At 40.8% G+C, this 19074-nt stretch overlaps 1 protein-coding gene across 2 annotated transcripts in view; it reads left to right on the forward strand.

Annotated features, from left to right (window-relative positions):
• The first annotated feature begins 1704 nt into the window (after positions 1–1704).
• Positions 1705–19074, forward strand: part of phf11 (PHD finger protein 11) — a 17641-nt gene continuing 271 nt past the window's right edge. The window contains exons 1-22 of one of the 2 annotated variants that reach the window (XM_067408776.1): positions 1705–1944; positions 2031–2135; positions 2470–2603; positions 2686–2726; positions 2842–2939; positions 3141–3163; positions 3272–3351; positions 3569–3642; positions 7713–7741; positions 7870–7901; positions 8013–8092; positions 8634–8656; positions 8745–8800; positions 8927–9012; positions 9418–9446; positions 9601–9632; positions 9721–9752; positions 11162–11252; positions 11340–11495; positions 12514–12825; positions 18436–18507; positions 18719–19074. The exon at positions 18719–19074 is cut by the window's right edge and continues 271 nt beyond it. In XM_067408776.1, the coding sequence (XP_067264877.1) occupies positions 1819–1944; positions 2031–2135; positions 2470–2603; positions 2686–2726; positions 2842–2939; positions 3141–3163; positions 3272–3351; positions 3569–3642; positions 7713–7741; positions 7870–7901; positions 8013–8092; positions 8634–8656; positions 8745–8800; positions 8927–9012; positions 9418–9446; positions 9601–9632; positions 9721–9752; positions 11162–11252; positions 11340–11495; positions 12514–12825; positions 18436–18507; positions 18719–18795 (1788 nt within the window). In that variant the 5' untranslated portion in view covers positions 1705–1818 and the 3' untranslated portion in view covers positions 18796–19074. Of the gene's footprint in view, positions 1945–2030; positions 2136–2469; positions 2604–2685; positions 2727–2841; positions 2940–3140; positions 3164–3271; positions 3352–3568; positions 3643–7712; positions 7742–7869; positions 7902–7982; positions 8093–8633; positions 8657–8744; positions 8801–8926; positions 9013–9417; positions 9447–9600; positions 9633–9720; positions 9753–11161; positions 11253–11339; positions 11496–12513; positions 12826–18435; positions 18508–18718 lie in introns of both variants that reach the window. The other variant, XM_067408775.1, reaches the window with a different exon arrangement.

Below are 19074 nucleotides of genomic sequence, written 5' to 3' on the forward strand. Positions count from 1 at the left end.
ACCATTGTTGAGGATCATACGCAGAATCTTGATGTCTGTGTGAATCTACATGATCCTGTCTGAATAATTTTTGCACAATGATAAAAACTTTCAAAATATCAAAGCAGAATATTAAATGCATAAAGTGTATGCATTTTCATAAGATAACAACATGAGAACTACAATGTTCAGAGATCAGCGAATAAAACCACTGTACAATGACAAAGCCATCAACAACGAACAACCAAACCCACTTGTTCAGATCTTTTTTTCTCACATTTTTTTTTTTTTTTTTTTGTGTAACAAACGTGCTTTAGAGAAACAGAGTTAAAACAATTATTTGAGATAAAGCAAAATAAAATTATTAAGAATCAGGACTCAGGAGCCCAACTAAAGCAGCGCTTACCTCTGTAACGGTGACATTTTACATTTTGATTAAACATCAACACCTTCACTAGGAAGATTTGTATAAAAGAAATAAAGTAATAAGTGAAGATACAGATATCTAGAGAGATCTGTTAGTGTTTAATGTTGTTTCTGTTATCTGAGTTTTGTGAGGTCACCATTGTGCTGGAGAGTAGATCCTGTGCTTCAGTCAGTGATGATCCAGAAACACTGCTGTTCTGCTGCATATTGCTTTATTTAAAGACAGTAACTGTGATGCAGTGATACAGCAGTTACATTATCGCATGCATGTTGTCAGCTAATGATTTACTGCAAGAGATTTGCATTTTAAAGAAAAGATTTCATAGTAACAATTCAGGAATTACCAGTGAATAGGTTTTTGTTTCTAAGACATTTAAGAAAAATTAGATTTTTTGTTTGAACAGCAGCTTTTGTTAGTCAATTTAGCTTAAAATTTCAATTCATTTTAAGATAAGGGGAGCAGGGACGGTCTGAGAACATTTCCAAGTAAAATATGGTTCCCTAAACATTCTCAGAACGTCCTGAATGTTCTGTGAAGGTCCGTCAAATAATGTCCCCCAAACCTTAAAAGAAATCCACATCGTGACCATCTCTGAACGTACTGGGAACGTTACTAGACAACGTCCTTAACACCAGTGGGGACGTAAAATTTCTAGCGAGTATCTCTTTGCGTCCGTATTCAGCATGTGGCTGTGTTAACGTCCTGTTTACAGACGTCGTAATATTTCCACACAAATGAGAGTTTGGGAAATGACTGCAAAGCAGTTTGTTTGCAAGTCCAGAATAGATATTGACCAAAAAACAAAACAAAAAACAAACTAATAACCGTTCGTATTTATGATGTGCTTTGGTCTAAATAATCGCTTTTTCGTGGTACCTGTTACTTTTCACAGCGTTAGTCAGGATTGACCAATCATTATCGTTTGTGATTACAGGATAAGGATTTTATATATATATATATATGTATTTTATCTTCATTGTTATTTTATCGGATGTGTTTGTTAGCCACCAATTGAAAGATTTTAATTTGTAATAAAAAAATAAATTAAAAAAACGTTACGTATTTGAATAAGGCTCAAAGGACAATCCGAGCGCCCCCTGCAGAGAGACCACCAACAACAACAACAAAAAAATGCTTTTTGTTAGTCAAATTAAGAATACATTAAAAAAATAATAATAATAATTAAGGATACATTTCAAAGTGGTCGATTTTGAAGATATGTTTGATGCTAGAAAGACAGTTACTGTCTGTTCGAGTAGTTAACAAGAGTGGTTTCATGCATGCCTCATGTGACCCGCCTTCGAGCAGCAGGGGCAATAAACGGAAACCGAAACTTAATTCTACTGGAGAATCAGTTCAATGAAAACAACGTGAGTCGCTTTTGAATACCAGCAGGTCCCGCAGAGCTCAAGATGGGCTCGGATCAATATCGATCACCGCACAAAATCAATTGTGTATTGTGCAAGAAATCAGACGAAGACGAAATCACTGGACCTCTCTCATCCAAACAGAACATCTCCGCACACCAGAACTGTTTGGTAACTAGCCTGTTTGCATATTGTAAGCCTTAAGGAAATGTATTATTGGTGCTGTTTGTCATGTGTTTATTTTAATGTGTCCTCAGTTGTTTGCATCAGGGATCTACTGCAAGAACTCGCCCACCTATGATGACCTGTTTGGATTCGATGTAAAAGATGTAATGCAAGAGCTGCGGAGAGGAAAGAGGCTAGTGCGTATAACCGCAGAAACAAATGCACAAACACACTTCCACTACCTCTAAAAAGTCATCTTATCTGCATAACTTTTTTCTCGAAACTTTTTGTAACACTTTACATAACACAGAACAATAATATAGATTAACAAAGTGGAATTGCGTAGCTTCAAATGGTTGTAGTTAGGAGCATTTTATGTGTTATATTCCAAAAGTTATTAAACATGACAAGATTTTGTACAGTACATGTAATTTGAGTGTTAAGCATAGTATTTTAAAATGTAACACAAGTGTCATCATATTCTTGTGTTGATTGTCTGTTGATGCATACTTTTTGTGTATTAATTTTCAGCTTTGCCACCACTGTAATAAAAATGGGGCTACAGCAGGATGTGAAAACAAGAGATGTAGGCGTTCGTACCATTATCCCTGTGCTATAGAGGCCAAAGCCGAAACCATTGAAGATCATATTGAAGGCCGTTATAAGTAAGATGAAAGAATCTGTTTCTTTAGATGCCTTCGTTAAATGAAAATGTAGTAAAATAGCTTAACCAGTTTTTCCTTTTAGACTGCTCTGTGAATTACATGATTCAAAATCCAAAGGCACAAGTAAGTGTTTAAATTTGAAGAAATTCTATGAAATTATTTTTGTGCAATTTTATTTGTATCACAAATAAATTTTTAGTGAAAATTGAGATTTTCTGAGTTGGTGTTTGTTTATTAGGTTCAGTAAATTTGCAAGAGGCCTCAACATCTGGTCTCAGTGGCTCTAATAAGAAACGAAAATCAGCAAACAGTCATGGACGAAGAAGGCCTGACAGGGTCAGCACACACACACATACACACTTACAGCCCAAATTTCCTCTTTATAAACACACACATTGACATTTACCTAACCACATTACAGTTCATTTAAACACTTCACTGCACAATACTGAAATAAAGACATAAGTGCCACATCCATTTTGGTTACTATGTGAAAGTCTAGATGTGATTTTCTTCTCTTTCTTTATTTAATATTAGAGTGAATCTAATTCATCTACAGGGTAAGTGTGCAGTGTGTGTTACTCCTCATCTGTTTAATCACAGAACATTGTCACATGAGTAATTACAGTGTAAATACTACAGATGATCTTGTGTTTGCGCTCTTTCAGGTCATCAGAAGTGAGTTTGTCCAGAAAGAAAAGGAGGAAGTCACCAGATTTACTTACTTATCAACAGTTTTCAGCATCTGGTATTTATTTATACAATTGATTAAGGCTTTATATTAAGCAGTACTACAGTAATACTCAATAACCCAATTCAGTTCAGTGAAGTAGAGTGTTTATTCACTGTTCATTACATCTGTTTATTCATTAACATGAGAATAATAGCTTGTTTTTGGCATTTTGATGCATATTTGAGTCAATTTACATTAATAAAATTGTATTATTATGATGTCTTTATCATAGATGATGACGTTGAACTCGTGTTTGCTCCAGTAGAGTCAGATGTAGAAGAGAGTACACCTCCAAAACAGCACTATGTGAGTTTTCATTATATAATCTGGCTGTTTAATCTGTGTCTGTGTGCGTCTTGTGAATATCTCTAATTACACATGATCTTGTAAACATTCAATTCAGGCTGCAAATTCACAACTCTTGTTTCCAGCAAAGAAATTGTTTATGTCACGGTGCACACAAGAACAAGATGGTAAGATCCAAGTGCAGCGATGTTTATTACAGGAAACTCCAAGCATGTAATCCAGAGCACAGGCAAAGGTTAAACTCCACAAAAACAGTCCAATACAGAAAGCCAGAGAAAACAAAAGTGCACGTAACAAAATACAACAAACCACAACCAAGGACAGACACAACTGAGTATAAGTAGACAGACACTAATGATGAAACACAAAACAGCTGAGTGCAATGAGTGGGATAATGAGTCCAGGGGTGAGTATGGGAATTGTAGTCCAAGGGGTGAAAAACAAGAGTCCAGGATGGAGTGCCCTCTAGTGGCTGACTAGGGCACTCTCACTAGTGATCATGACATTACCCCTCCTCAAAGGAGCGGCTACCAGACGCTCCACCAGGAACAGGGGGAGGGATGGTGGGCCAGGACCAGAGCCCCCAACCGAAGGCCAGGGGGGAGCTGGTGGAACGGACCACGGGGGCTCTAAGAGGGTCGGGGTCCTGGCTGAATGCCAGGGCGGCACTGGAGGAACTGACCAGGCGGGTTCCCTGGGGTCTGGAGTCCTGGCTGGTTGCCAGGGCGGCACTGGAGGAACTGACCAGGCGGGTTCCAGCGGTTCCAACGTGGCGGCAGGGGCGGCAGGGCAGAAAGCCTGGGCGGCGGCGGCAGGACAGAAGGCTTGGACGGCGGCAGGGCAGTAGGCTTGGACGGCGGTGACAGAGCTGGCCAAGGGTGCTTCGTGGCCGTATCAGGGAGAACGAGCAGCTCGGTGACGGCCTCCGTGGCCGTATCAGGGAGAGCGGCCAGCTCGGTGACGACCTCCGTGGCCGTATCAGGGAGAGCGGACAGCTCGGTGACGGCCTCCGTGGCCGTATCAGGGAGAGCGGACAGCTCGGTGACGGCCTCCATGGCCGTATCAGGGAGAGCGGACAGCTCGGTGACGGCCTCCGTGGCCGTATCAAGGGGAGCGGACAGCTCGGTGACGGCCTCCGTGGCCGTATCAGGGAGAGCGGAGGACTCAGGGACGGCAGCGGGCTCAGACTGGAGCTGCTCAGGGACGGCCGCGTGCTCGGGCTGGGGCTGCTCTGGGACGGCAGCGTGCTCGGGCTGGGGCTGCTCTGGGACGGCAGCGTGCTCGGGCTGGGGCTGCTCTGGGACGGCAGCGTGCTCGGGCTGGGGCTGCTCTGGGACGGCAGCGTGCTCGGGCTGGGGCTGCTCTGGGACGGCAGCGTGCTCGGGCTGGGGCTGCTCTGGGACGGCAGCGTGCTCGGGCTGGGGCTGCTCTGGGACGGCAGCGTGCTCGGGCTGGGGCTGCTCTGGGACGGCAGCGTGCTCGGGCTGGGGCTGCTCTGGGACGGCAGCGTGCTCGGGCTGGGGCTGCTCTGGGACGGCAGCGTGCTCGGGCTGGGGCTGCTCTGGGACGGCAGCGTGCTCGGGCTGGGGCTGCTCTGGGACGGCAGCGTGCTCGGGCTGGGGCTGCTCTGGGACGGCAGCGTGCTCGGGCTGGGGCTGTTCTGAGAGCATCCTCCAGGCACGCAAGACCGCCAAAACATAGAACGTGAGGACAGCCCTCTTGGCCATCACCGGACTGATATGGAGAGCATGCCGTGCTGGAGCAGGCTCTGTAGTAGACTCACTGGCTGGAGCGGACTCACTGGCTGGAGCGGACTCTGTAGTAGACCCACTGGCTGGAGCAGACCCACTGGCTGGAGCGGACTCACTGACTGGAGCGGACTCACTGACTGGAGCAGGCTCTGAAGTGGACTCACTAACTGAAGCGGGCTCTGGAGTGGATTCACTGACTGGAGCGGGCTCTGGAGTGGATTCACTGACTGGAGCGGGCTCTGGAGTGGACTCACTGCCTGGGGCGGGCTCTGGAGTGGATTCACTGACTAGAGTGGACTCACTGACTGGAGCGGACTCACTGACTGGAGCGGGCTCTGAAGTGGACTCACTGACTGGAGCGGGCTCTGGAGTGGATTCACTGACTGGAGCGGGCTCTGGAGTGGATTCACTGACTGGAGCGGGCTCTGGAGTGGACTCACTGCCTGGGGCGGGCTCTGGAGTGGACTCACTGACTGGAGCGGGCTCTGGAGTGGACTCACTGACTGGAGCGGGCTCTGGAGTGGACTCACTGACTGGAGCGGGCTCTGGAGTGGACTCACTGACTGGAGCGGGCTCTGGAGTGGACTCACTGACTGGAGCGGGCTCTGGAGTGGACTCACTGACTGGAGCGGGCTCTGGAGTGGACTCACTGACTGGAGCGGGCTCTGGAGTGGACTCACTGACTGGAGCGGGCTCTGGAGTGGACTCACTGACTGGAGCGGGCTCTGGAGTGGACTCACTGACTGGAGCGGGCTCTGGAGTGGACTCACTGACTGGAGCGGGCTCTGGAGTGGACTCACTGACTGGAGCGGGCTCTGGAGTGGACTCACTGACTGGAGCGGGCTCTGGAGTGGACTCACTGACTGGAGCGGGCTCTGGAGTGGACTCACTGACTGGAGCGGGCTCTGGAGTGGACTCACTGACTGGAGCGGGCTCTGGAGTGGACTCACTGACTGGAGCGGGCTCTGGAGTGGACTCACTGACTGGAGCGGGCTCTGGAGTGGACTCACTGACTGGAGCGGGCTCTGGAGTGGACTCACTGACTGGAGCGGGCTCTGGAGTGGACTCACTGACTGGAGCGGGCTCTGGAGTGGACTCACTGACTGGAGCGGGCTCTGGAGTGGACTCACTGACTGGAGCGGGCTCTGGAGTGGACTCACTGACTGGAGCGGGCTCTGGAGTGGACTCACTGACTGGAGCGGGCTCTGGAGTGGACTCACTGACTGGAGCGGGCTCTGGAGTGGACTCACTGACTGGAACGGGCTCTGGAGTGGACTCACTGACTGGAGTGGACTCACTGACTGGAACAGGCTCTGGGAAAGCCTCCAGACCTTGAGGGATGACTATAGCCTTCCTCCTCCTCCTCCTTTTACGAGTGTGAAGCGGAGACTCAGTGCCAACCTCCTCTGAGGCCTCAGGAGCGGATTCACGGGCTGGGACGCACTCATGGGCTGGAGCAGGCCTTGAAAAGGACACACGGGCTGGAGCGGACTTACGGACTGGAGTGGAGTCACGGGGCTGGAGCGGGCTCTGGAGTGGACACCCGGGCTGGAGTGGCCTCACGGGATGGAGCGGGTGCTGGAGGTAGTCGAATTGGCCCATTCCCACGCAGATGCAGGTAATTGGAGAAATTCCAAAAGTTTAACCCCTTTACCAGCTCCATCTCCCACTGCGGCAGAGGTTTATCCAGACATCCATTGAATATGTCCTTAAGGACCACATCAGGGAGACCATACCCCTCCGCCCGCGACCAGAACTTCTGGACGAATGCCCGCACTCCCATTCTCCTCTGACGAAGAGTTGACAACAGGGCCTGAGCTTCCTCAGCCCCCACTGATGACCGGAGTCTCCTGCTGCTGGATCCTTGCATAGCGGTGGTTTGTTCTGTCACGGTGCACACAAGAACAAGATGGTAAGATCCAAGTGCAGCGATGTTTATTACAGGAAACTCCAAGCATGTAATCCAGAGCACAGGCAAAGGTTAAACTCCACAAAAACAGTCCAATACAGAAAGCCAGAGAAAACAAAAGTGCACGTAACAAAATACAACAAACCACAACCAAGGACAGACACAACTGAGTATAAGTAGACAGACACTAATGATGAAACACAAAACAGCTGAGTGCAATGAGTGGGATAATGAGTCCAGGGGTGAGTATGGGAATTGTAGTCCAAGGGGTGAAAAACAAGAGTCCAGGATGGAGTGCCCTCTAGTGGCTGACTAGGGCACTCTCACTAGTGATCATGACAGTTTATTGTCTAATATTATAGTAGGTGTTAGTAATGTTGTAGTAATTGCTCTCTGTTCTCTTTCAATAGCATTCAACTCCTGACCCTGAACGTAAAGGGTATGTTGACCTCTATTCACTCATTAATAAGAAACAAAGGATGAGATGTGATTAGGACTAAACTCATCCATTATACTGACAAAATCCTTGTCTATAATTTCCGTCAACAAGTTTCTCTGTCTTTGTAGGCCACGTGAAGAACTCAATTCATCAGCCACAGGTACAAATGAACACTGTGTGTGAAAGTAAAGGTTCATTTTTAATTTCTTACTGTAAAGAAACATAATCTCACCATTTCCAGGAGCTGATTGTGATGATACTGATATTACAGTGGCTCGTTGCATTGGGGGCTTAAGGTCTGATCAGAAGGCTTGTGGATCAGCAGACCATCCAGGAGAGTTGCATGGCAGGGTCAGCTCACACACATACATGTTGGGTTTTGATGTTTTATGGGGACATTCCATAGAAATAATGATTTTTATATTGTACAAACCCCCTAAACTTACATTTTACATCACTTAGTATGATTTATAAGCTGTTTTCTTCTCGGGGACAGAGGCTTAGGATATTGCCATCTTTGTGGGGACATTTTGTCCACAAAACATAGTGTTTACCTGAACCACACACTGAAGCTTTGCTTCTCATAAACACAATTATTGATGTTTTCTTTAGTGCAGTCATCATCGTTATCATCATTAAGAAAACGGACTAAAATTTGTTTACAAATATCATTAAATATCACTTCATAATCCTAACCTAATTTTTGATATGTTTGAGTTTTACTTCAATTCAGCGATGGACATATTGATTGCATTACTCCATCATCAAACAGATAGGGTCTTGTCATAATGCCTTTTGAAGACAAATAGTCAAACTTAACTGAATAATGCTGATTTACAATGTATAGCTTATTCTTATTTTCTGTCTTATATTTTTTATTATTTAATAATAGAGCACATCTGATTTACCAACATGGTAAGTAGCACAAACTTTTAATTACAGAATATTTTCCAGTTATTAATCACAGACTTGTTGTGATTATCTTTTGTTTGGTTTCTTTTAGCTCACAAGAATTGGAAACGCCCAGAAGAAAAAATAGGAAATTCATTGTATACTCAGGTGTTTAATGTTCATTTAATTTAATTTATGTTTTTCAAAATGAGAATATGAATTGTAGGTATTTCTTAGCCTGCATAAAACAAGTAATTAAAATCAGAACAGTTTGAATAATATGTCTCTATTTAGATGATGAAAGTCCCGCCGACACTGACCCTGTAGTAGCTCCTGTAGCGTCAGATGTGGAGGAGTCTGTGCTTCCAAAACAGCCCAATGTAAGTCTTGTGTCATAAAATCTCACTGTGTCTATATACACCAAAGTTTCATATTAAACTTCACTGAAACTGCTAGTCCAAGTTTAAAGAGAACGGTCACCAAAAAATAAAATCCTCTCATCATTTACTCACCCTCATGCTGCTCCAATCCTGTATGACTGGACCCCACTGACTATTAATGTGGACAAAAAAATTTACATTTTGCAAAATACTTTCTAGATAGGTCATATAGGTTCAGAAAGACATGGGTAAGTAAATATCAGAATTTTCTTTTTTGGGTGAACTATACCTTTGAGATCTTATTTGCATCACACCACAATGAGTGTATAAATCTTAAAAGCATTTGTCAGTTTCACTATCAATAACATTATAGAAATAAAGTGTTCCTCTGTTCACTTTTAATAGCAGTCCACTCCTGTGCCTGAAAATACAAGGTATGTTTTGTGTTCAGAATTTATTATAGGCAACATGCTTCTCAAAACTGTACAAATACAAGATTATCACAGTTTAACATGGCATTTTAGCAAAAACTTACTATAGTAAAGTTATGTAGGGGAAACCTGCCTGAAAAATTCACTTTGTCTGCAGGCCCTGTGAAAAACTCAACCTATCAACCACAGGTACAACTGTGTTTATGTTTTTAAAATTAAATATACAGGAATTATTATTTACCATTCCTTATTGTAAAGAAAGTCTCATTATTTTCAGGAGAAGATGATGATGACACTGACATTGAATCAGTGAGTCCATCTGTACAGAATACATCACACTCACGTCACACCGTAAACAAGTCTTGATGGGTTTTTTTCAGATGTATTTACTGATATTTTCATGTCACTTGACAGGAAAAAATGACAACAAAAACACAACACAAGGACACACAAAACCTCAATGGCACATTGGGACAGGCATTGTTTACTACATACTTAGTTTGATACATGTCAAGAAAGATTCAAGGCTTGAGGAAGATATATAATTCAAACCAAGTTCCCCCATACCTTTTTCATAAATGCACTCCTTTAGGTGCGAACTCACCTTTTTGAGACCAAAATAGGTCACCTGTGGGATTTGCATAGATCCAATGAGAAAGTGTTTTATGGGGGGTAGGGGGGTCTTACAAGGGTATCCTGCATAGCATTTTGTTATTTTATAACTTGAGATTTTTACTACCCTGTAAGTAACTACAAATGAGCATGTAAAGCAAATATAAAAAATTACGTGCGCAGCATGCCCCCGCCCTGCGCAATGTTCTCACCTTTTTTTCTCCTTACCTGTTTGCATCACTGCTTTTTGGAAAACTTCTCCTTAGCCCAGGATTGTAACAAACCGTCAGGCCAGCACTGAACAAAAACTCTGAACAAAATTGCCACCAAAAGTAACAAAAATTTAATATTTTTAATACTTGCCCCCACAATTAATTCTTCCTGTGAAATGGAATGCTCAGAACAATAACTCCAAAACTGTAAACATACATCCAATACCATATAAAATTTAGTATGTTCAATAAGGGAAATCCATGATAGTCCAGTACAGTTACACTATCGTTCAGAAGTTTGGGGTTGGTAAGATTTTTTAATGGTTTGAAAGAAGTATCTAATGCTGAACCTCTAGGCTGCATTTATTTGACCAAAAACAAAGTAAAAACTAATTGTAAAATATTATTACAAAATAACTTTGCTTTTTAAAAAATATTAAATTGTAATTTAATCCTTTGCATTTTCAGCAGCCATTACTCCAGTTTCGGGGTCACATGATCCATTCAGAAATTGTTCTAATATGCTGATTTGGTGCTTAATAAATGAGTTTTGACAACACTTATGCTGCTTAATATTTTTGTGGAAACCATGATACATTATTTTAGGAATAGAACGTTCAAAAAAAACCCAGTATTTATTCGAAATAGAAATCTTTTGTAACATTAACATTTGTAACATGTCTTTACTGTCACTTTTGATCAATTAATAAGTCCTTGCTGAATCATAGTATTAATTTCTTTAAAAAAAATAAAAAATCTTACTCCACAAACTTATGAACGTATTGTTCTCACCCATAGTCCTCACCACTATACTCAATCACTCTTAACTAGCATTCATTAGTTAATGGTGTGATTGCTCACAGTGTTCTCTCTCTCTCTCTCTCTCTCTGTCAGGACGTGTCTCAGAGTTTGTTACAATCAGAAAGGTATCATACCACTGTTCCATTTATCGTTATTTTGGACTCGGGACTCTCAGCAGAATCAGGTGTGTTTATCTCTCTTCTGTTGTCTTGCTGCGGTCATTTCAATGAAGGGTGAATCTGCGTGTCAATAGATTCTCTTTGTGTTTCAGAGTACAGTCTAGAACTTGGTTCACCTGTCAGTGCTGCCCCAGAGATTGTTTGCACCTCACCTGGTTCTGTCGCAGCCCCTGAACATGAAGAAACACCATCCACAAGTAGAACCTCCCAGGCGCCCAGAGCTCCACCCACTGACACAGTCTCACCAGGTACTGTTGACTCTAAGCCAGACTGCCACCGCGACAGCGAAGGTCTCTTAGGTCATCCCTTATGGAAAGAAAATATTTTTCCCTATATATGTATGATCAATATATTACATTAATTAATAGTATATTTGAAAATATACAGAAAAATATATTGCGTAAATATATTAAAATGTATTGAATAATACATAAGGAATTTCTGCTTTTCATATATTGAAAAATATGTGATAATATATTTACTAATATATCATAATGTATGTAATTTTATATTCAGTAATATACTTAATAATATATAGATTTATATGTGATCAGATATGGTACTGCATGTATAATATATTGCAGATATATTTTACTCATGAGGTATAAACACATATACGGTAAAATATATTATGTAACACATTTCTTATATTTTATAATTATTTACATTTTAAATGTTTCATATTTTCAAGTTAATAAAAGCACACCTACATGTACTAAAGTGTCACTGTGCTAAACCATGCACAGCCATAGCTTTTTAAATAAAGTTATTATAGTCTTAATGTTGTTCAGCCGATCATCAACCTAACCACAGGCTCTACTCTTCCGCACAATGGTAACCCCAGAAAACCTTTTAAATTCCAAAATAATACAACTTTAAACACTAACAGTTCTCCCCCTCTATCAATATTGAGCAAAACACATGAAATAGCACTTAATTTTAACTTTAACAGTCAGAATTAAAGCATGCTGGGAACTAGAAGTCTCGTGTAACCACTGATTGTAACTCGTTCCTTGAATGTGTGTATATATGTGTTCACATTTATATGGGAACATGTGCAATGTATGTACACAATAAAGGATAAAACTTTTTTTGTCTTCATTTATAAAATATTTTATATGTATCAATATATAGCCATTCATGGCCAATGAATATATTGCAGTATATTGAAAAATATAAGCACTAGTTTCCCATATATGGAAATGTATTATGTAATATATTGCATTATATTTTGCAGTATATTCCCATATATTTTTGTTCCATAAGGGCAACCAGAGTCACCTCAGCATTCAGAGCCAAAGATGGTAACATCCGCAGTACAAACACTCTCAGCATCTGACTTCAACATCAAGCAGCAATCAGAACCTTCTCCTCCTACTGGGGTGTCTACATCACCAGATCGGGCCGCTGCATCAGATGCTTTTGATGTAAATAGCACAGGAGACACCCAGTCCAATGCCACCATATTCTGGACTAGATGCAATCAGGCTGGGTGGACTAAAGAAATCTTCTCGGAGCTTGTGTCTCAGCTGAGCAGCCTGGAAGAAAGAGTACAATCACAGGAAGCCAGCCACCAAGGTGAGAACAGACTGCATCAGACTGGTTTTGTGGAATATTCCAGGTTCAATACAAGTAGTTCACCCAAAAATGCAAGACCTTCATCTTCAGAACACAAATTAAGATATTTTTGATGAAATACAAGGGTATCTGAACCACACATAGGCAGCAACGTCATTGCACCTTTTGAGATCCAGAATGATATTAAAGGCATCCTTAAAATAGTCCATGTGACTACAGTGGTTCAACCTTAATGTTGTGAAGCGACAAGAATACTTTTGTGCACAAAAACAAAACAAAAATACTGAGCCGGCTTTTGGGCGTAAACACAGAAGCCTGCACTGTGTTCGCTACACCAACTTCGTATGACAACAGTTCAAATTGTTAAATAAAGTCATTTTTGTTTTGATTTTGCACACAAGGTTATAGGGTAATATTAAGGTTGAATCACTGTAATCACGTGGATTATTTTAAATGTCTTTAAAGGTGCCATAGAATCAAAAATTGAATTTACCTTGGCATTTTTAAATAACAAGAGTTCAGTACATGGAAATGACATACAGTGAGTCTTAAACTCCATTGTTTCCTCCTTCTTATATAAATCTCATTTGTTTAAAGGACCTCCAAAAAACAGGTGAATCTCAACATAACACTGTTACGTAACAGCCGGGATCATTTTTTTTTTATCCACAATTTTTATTATACAGACAAAATGAAAAACAAGCAATCATAAAAGAGAAAACATTGTCTGCACTTTTTTTTCCTTTTTACACATTTCTTTCCCACATATAACTAAATGAGGAAAGAGACAAGGAAGATAAAAAGAACAAATAAGTAAAAGTAGCCACCCCCCACCCTAAAACCTCCCCAGGAGGATTAGAAAATATCAACAGTCCTTGTATACAATTATACTAATAAGATGCATATATAAAAAAAGAGAGAGAGAAAAAAACAGTCGGGATCATTAATATGTACGCCCCCAATATTTGCATATGCCAGCTCATGTTCAAGGCATTACACAAGGGCAGCCAGTATTAACGTCTGGATCTGTGCACAGCTGAATCATCAGACTAGGTAAGCAAGCAAGGACAATAGCGAAAAATGGCAGATGGAGCTATATTAACTGACATGATACATCCCACTGAGCAAATTACGTCCAGAAGACGTCTTTTTGAGGTCTTGTCTCATGTTGAAAAGACGTCAACTGAGGGGCCAGATTGAAAGTTTTTATGACGTCTTTTTTGACGTATTCTGGACATCCGATATAGACGAACAAGCAGAATCACCAAAGGAGAAAAATCAAAATTTTTAAGCCACCATCGTGGAGATGAGTGTTTGCTTTAGTTGGGCTCTTGACCCCTTAACTTTTTAATAGTTTTTGTTTGGGTTGTTTTAAGTCAAAACAGTCAGACAAGCAAAGAGAAATGATCAGGTGTTGGTTATGTTTTCACTTAATCATTATTTGATCTGAATCACTGAACTCATGAAGAGCCAAATCTTTGAGTTAGATTTACATTATTGATTACAGCAGCACTGTGATTCTACAGCGGAAGATCAACTTTATCAATAAAATCTGAAAGATTTCACATGATTTAAAAAAAACTTTTTATTAGGTGCACACAGACATCAAGACTCAACCTGTGAATCTCAATGACGGTTACAAGCAACATATTCTGATCAACAGATCAACTCTGAACATTAGAAAACAAGCTACTAAAAAGTCACATAAAAACAGAAAAATTTAAAAAGTGAGAATAAAGAAAATTACTAAGACAATTCAGCTCATAATTTATTCATGAAGCAATGCATGACAGGAGCCATGGGTGAATTTGGATTGGTGGCTCCCAGAATACACTGCATAAGTCAAGGGACAAGAGCCCAACTAAAGCAAACACTCATCTCCACGATGGTGGCCTAAAAATTGTGATTTTTCTCCTTTGGTGATTCTGCTTGTTCGTCTATATCGGATGTCCAGAACATGTCAAAAAAAGACGTCATAAAAACTCATTCTGGCCCCTCAGTGGACGTCTTTTCAACCTGAGACAAGACCTCAAAAAGACGTCTTCTGGACGTAATTTGCTCAGTGGGATGATTACATGATATTTTTAATGATATTTAGGGCCCGAGCACCGATGGTGTGAGGACCCTATTGGAATTGCTCAGCCAATTATTCTTCTTCTCCAAAATGAATCGCATTTTTGAGGGCCTAAACATTATCAAAAACTCATGAAACTTTGCACAAGCGTCAGAAGTGGTGAAAATTTACATCTGATATGGGTTTCAGAATTAGGTGTGGCAAAATGGCTCGATAGCGCCGACTACAAAATTTCAATTAAGCGCCCTTCGTGCTACGTTTCACGTACAGTCATGAAATTCGGTAGACAGATGTAACAGCCCAATACCTACAAAAAAGCCTCTGGGTGCAAAGTTTGTAAACCCAACAGGAAGTGAGATATTTTGACTTTTCTCTGCAAAAATTTGGCAGTTTTTGCCATTTCCACATGTTGTACTTTAACGAACTCCTCCTAGAGCTTTAATCAGATCATCATCATATTTGGTCAGTCTAATCTAAAGGCCTTTGAGACGTTAAATTGCGAAGATCTAGAGTTTTCGTTGAAGGGCGTGTCCATGGCGGCCTGGCAAAGTTCGATGTTTCGCCATGAAACAGGAAGATGTTGTAACTCGGGCATACAATGTCTGATCTGCCCCAAACTTCCCATGTTTTATTAGAGTCCTGACCTGAAGACATCTATATGACAATATTCAGTTACAGTCATAGCGCCACCTGGGGGCAACAGGAAATGACATGTTTTACACTGTGATAAACTCCTCAAAGAGATTAAACCAGATCAACATCATATATGGCCAGTCTAATCTTAAGGCCTTTGAGACGTTAAATTGCAAAGATCTTGAGTTTTCGTTGAAGGGCGTGTCCGTGGTGACCGACAAAGTCTGATGTTTCGCCATGTAAGGTGAATCACTTTTTTGAGGGCCGAAACATACTCGAAAATTCATGAAACTTTGCAGATGCGTCAGAAGTGGTGAAAATTTATGTCTGATATGGGTTTCAGAATTAAGTGTGGCAAAATGGCTCGATAGGTCACCTAAAAAAATTCAACGAAGTGCCCCTGACACTACGTTTCACGTACAGGTATGAAATTTGGTACACACATCTAACAGCCCAATACCTACAAAAAAGTCTCTTGGAGTGAAATCTGAAAACCAACAGGAAGTCAAATATTTTGAATTTTCTTTGCAAAATTTGTGCAGTTTTTGCCATTTCCAGACGTTGTACTTTAACAAACTCCTCCTAGAGCTTTAATCAGATCAACATCATATTTGCTCAGTCTAATCTAAAGGCCTTTGAGACGTTAAATTGCGAATATCTAGAGTTTTCGCTGAAAGGCGTGTCCATGGTGGCCTGGCAAAGTTCGATGTTTCGCCATGAAACAAGAAGATGTTGTAACTCAGGCATACAATGTCTGATCTGCCCCAAACTTCACATGTTTTATTAGAGTCCTGACCTGAAGACATTTATATGACAATATTCAGTTACAGTCATAGCGCCACCTGGGGGCAACAGGAAATTACATGTTTTACACTGTGATCAACTCCTCATAGAGATTAAACCAGAAGCACATAATATATGGCCAGTCTAATCTTAAGGCCTTTGAGATGATAAATATCAAAGATCTTGAGTTTTCGCTGAAGGGCATGTCTGTGGCGGCCTGACAAAGTCTGATGTTTCGCCATGAAAGAGGAAGCTGTTGTAACTCAGGCATACTATGTCCGATCTGCTCCAAACTTTACATGTGTGTTAAGAGTCCTAGCCTAAAGACGTCTATATGATAATATTCAGTTAGCCATAGCGCCACCTGCTGGCAACAGGAAGTGGCATGCTTTATACTGTAATTCACTACCAGATTCACATTTCATCATGCCACGAAGTACCAGACATGCTAAAAAACACGTTAAATCATGCAACACTTGGCTGAGTGCTAATGTATGCGATTAACGCCACGAAAGAAACAGAAAGTTGTTGTAACTCAGGCATACAATGTCCGATCTGCTTCAAACTTCACGTGTTCAATGATAGTCCTGGCCTGAAGACATCAACGTGGCAAAATTCAGTGACGGTAAAAGCGCCACCTGTTGGCCGCAGGAAGTGTGGCATTTCGAAATGACTTTGGCATAATTCTCCTGTATTAACTCACTTAAATGCATGACGCCCACTGTTCGCTGTTTTCCTGAGGCCAACGGGTGGCGGTGAGCCCGGGTGCGAGGGCCCTCTCAACGCTGCTTGCAGCTTTAATTGTAAATTGTCTTTCTAAATGTTTCGTTAGTATGTTGCTAATGTACTGTTAAATGTGGTTAAAGTTACCATCGTTTCTTACTGTATTCACGGAGACGAGAGTCGTTGCTATTTTCATTTTTAAACACTTGCAGTCTGTATAATGCATAAACACAACTTCATTCTTTATAAATCTCTCCAACAGTGTGTAATGTTAGCTTTAGCCACGGAGCACTTTCAAATTCATTCAGAATCAAATGTAAACATCCAAATAAATACTATACTCACATGATCCAACGCATGCATGCAGCATGCATGACGAACATCTTGTAAAGATCCATTTGAGGGTTATATTAGCTTTGTAAATGCACTGTATTATAGTCGAGAGCTCGGGCGCGGGGAGCACGCGATTTAAAGGGGCCGCAGCCTGAATCGGTGCATAGTTAATGATGCCCCAAAATAGGCAGTTAAAAAAATTAATTTAAAAAAAATCTATGGGGTATTTTGAGCTGAAACTTCACAGACACATTCAGGAGACACCTTAGACTTATATTACATCTTGTAAAAACTGGTTCTAGGGCACCTTTAATACCTTTCTGGACCTCAAAAGGTGAAATGACTTTGCTGCCTATGTGTGGTTTAGAAACTCTCAAATTTCATTTTTGGGTATACTAAACCTTTAAGCTTAATCGACAGCATTTGTGGCATACTATCACAAGTATTAAATTTCACTTGTTCTTCCTTTTAAAAGAAAGTAAAAATCTGCAAATGAGCAAGGTCATTTTATAGACATTACAACATTTATTTCAATAGTATAGTCACAAGATGTTGTGGTCTGATTTTGCTTTGATCTCATGTGAGTGACAGGTTATCCCACCCTTGCACCTGTAAACGCATCATCAGAAAAGAGAAAAGATGTTTTTTCAAGAGGGATGTGCACGATAAGTCATTCATAATAAATATTGCAATATTCCCAAAAAATAAATGAAAACAACTTTACAGCTCAAATAATACACAAGGTTTACCAGAAGAATTCATGTATGTGTTTTTATAAAATTTTAAGCTCCACATTTTTGCTTTGAAATTCTCCAAAAATCCACCACATTCACTTCCATTACAGGTTTCTCATCTTAACCATGATGTTTTTTTTTTCTTTGTTTTTTTAAGAAAATGAGGGATAATTCAAATGTTTGTGTTGATCAACATTATGCCACAAATGCTGTCAACTGAGCTTGAACCTCAAATACCCCTGCATGTTTTTTAACCCTTTATAAAACTGATGGAATGTTGAGTTTTTCTTTATACAGCTGAAAGACTGATTGCTTTTAAATATTCCACAGACTATGATGTTGCTCTCAAACTGCTGGAGGCATCTGGACAGCTACCTTCCATTATTACTCAACTGGAACAAGGTACAGCATTTCATTCATAACCACCTAAATATAAAGTGTTACAGTACTGAAACCCTGTAAAATTAAGATTTGAATGTATGCACTTATAATCTATATATCAGTAAATTCTGGTCTAATCACTCGGTATTGTTTGTGCCTTGTAATGAGTCACACATTATAAAGGAGAAATGGCATTGTTTCATGAGAATTAATTTGTTTTTTGTGTTTCCAGACTTGGAGAAGCAGGAACGAGATTTGCAGAGGAAAAAAACAGCACTGAGGGATGCCAGAGCTGTACTGGGTGTTTAATATAACAATATAATCATCAACTCTATAGTAGTATTAATAGGTTTTATCATTCAAAAAAACTTTACTTTAAACGCTTCAAAAAGTCTTTTACAGTTTTTTTTATATTCATGTGATGCCACTGTTTATACTGTATGTTTACAAACCAGTAATTGGTTTAGTTTGTTTTTAAATAAAGGTTTCATCAGTGACAGAAATCTCATGAAATATACATGGTATATAATTTTGATATTACCATTCTTATGTTCTCATTCTCTAAATACATACCTGCAAAATAAAGGT

The sequence above is a fragment of the Chanodichthys erythropterus genome, chromosome 14 (assembly GCF_024489055.1).
Source record: "Chanodichthys erythropterus isolate Z2021 chromosome 14, ASM2448905v1, whole genome shotgun sequence".
Taxonomy (NCBI): domain Eukaryota; kingdom Metazoa; phylum Chordata; class Actinopteri; order Cypriniformes; family Xenocyprididae; genus Chanodichthys; species Chanodichthys erythropterus.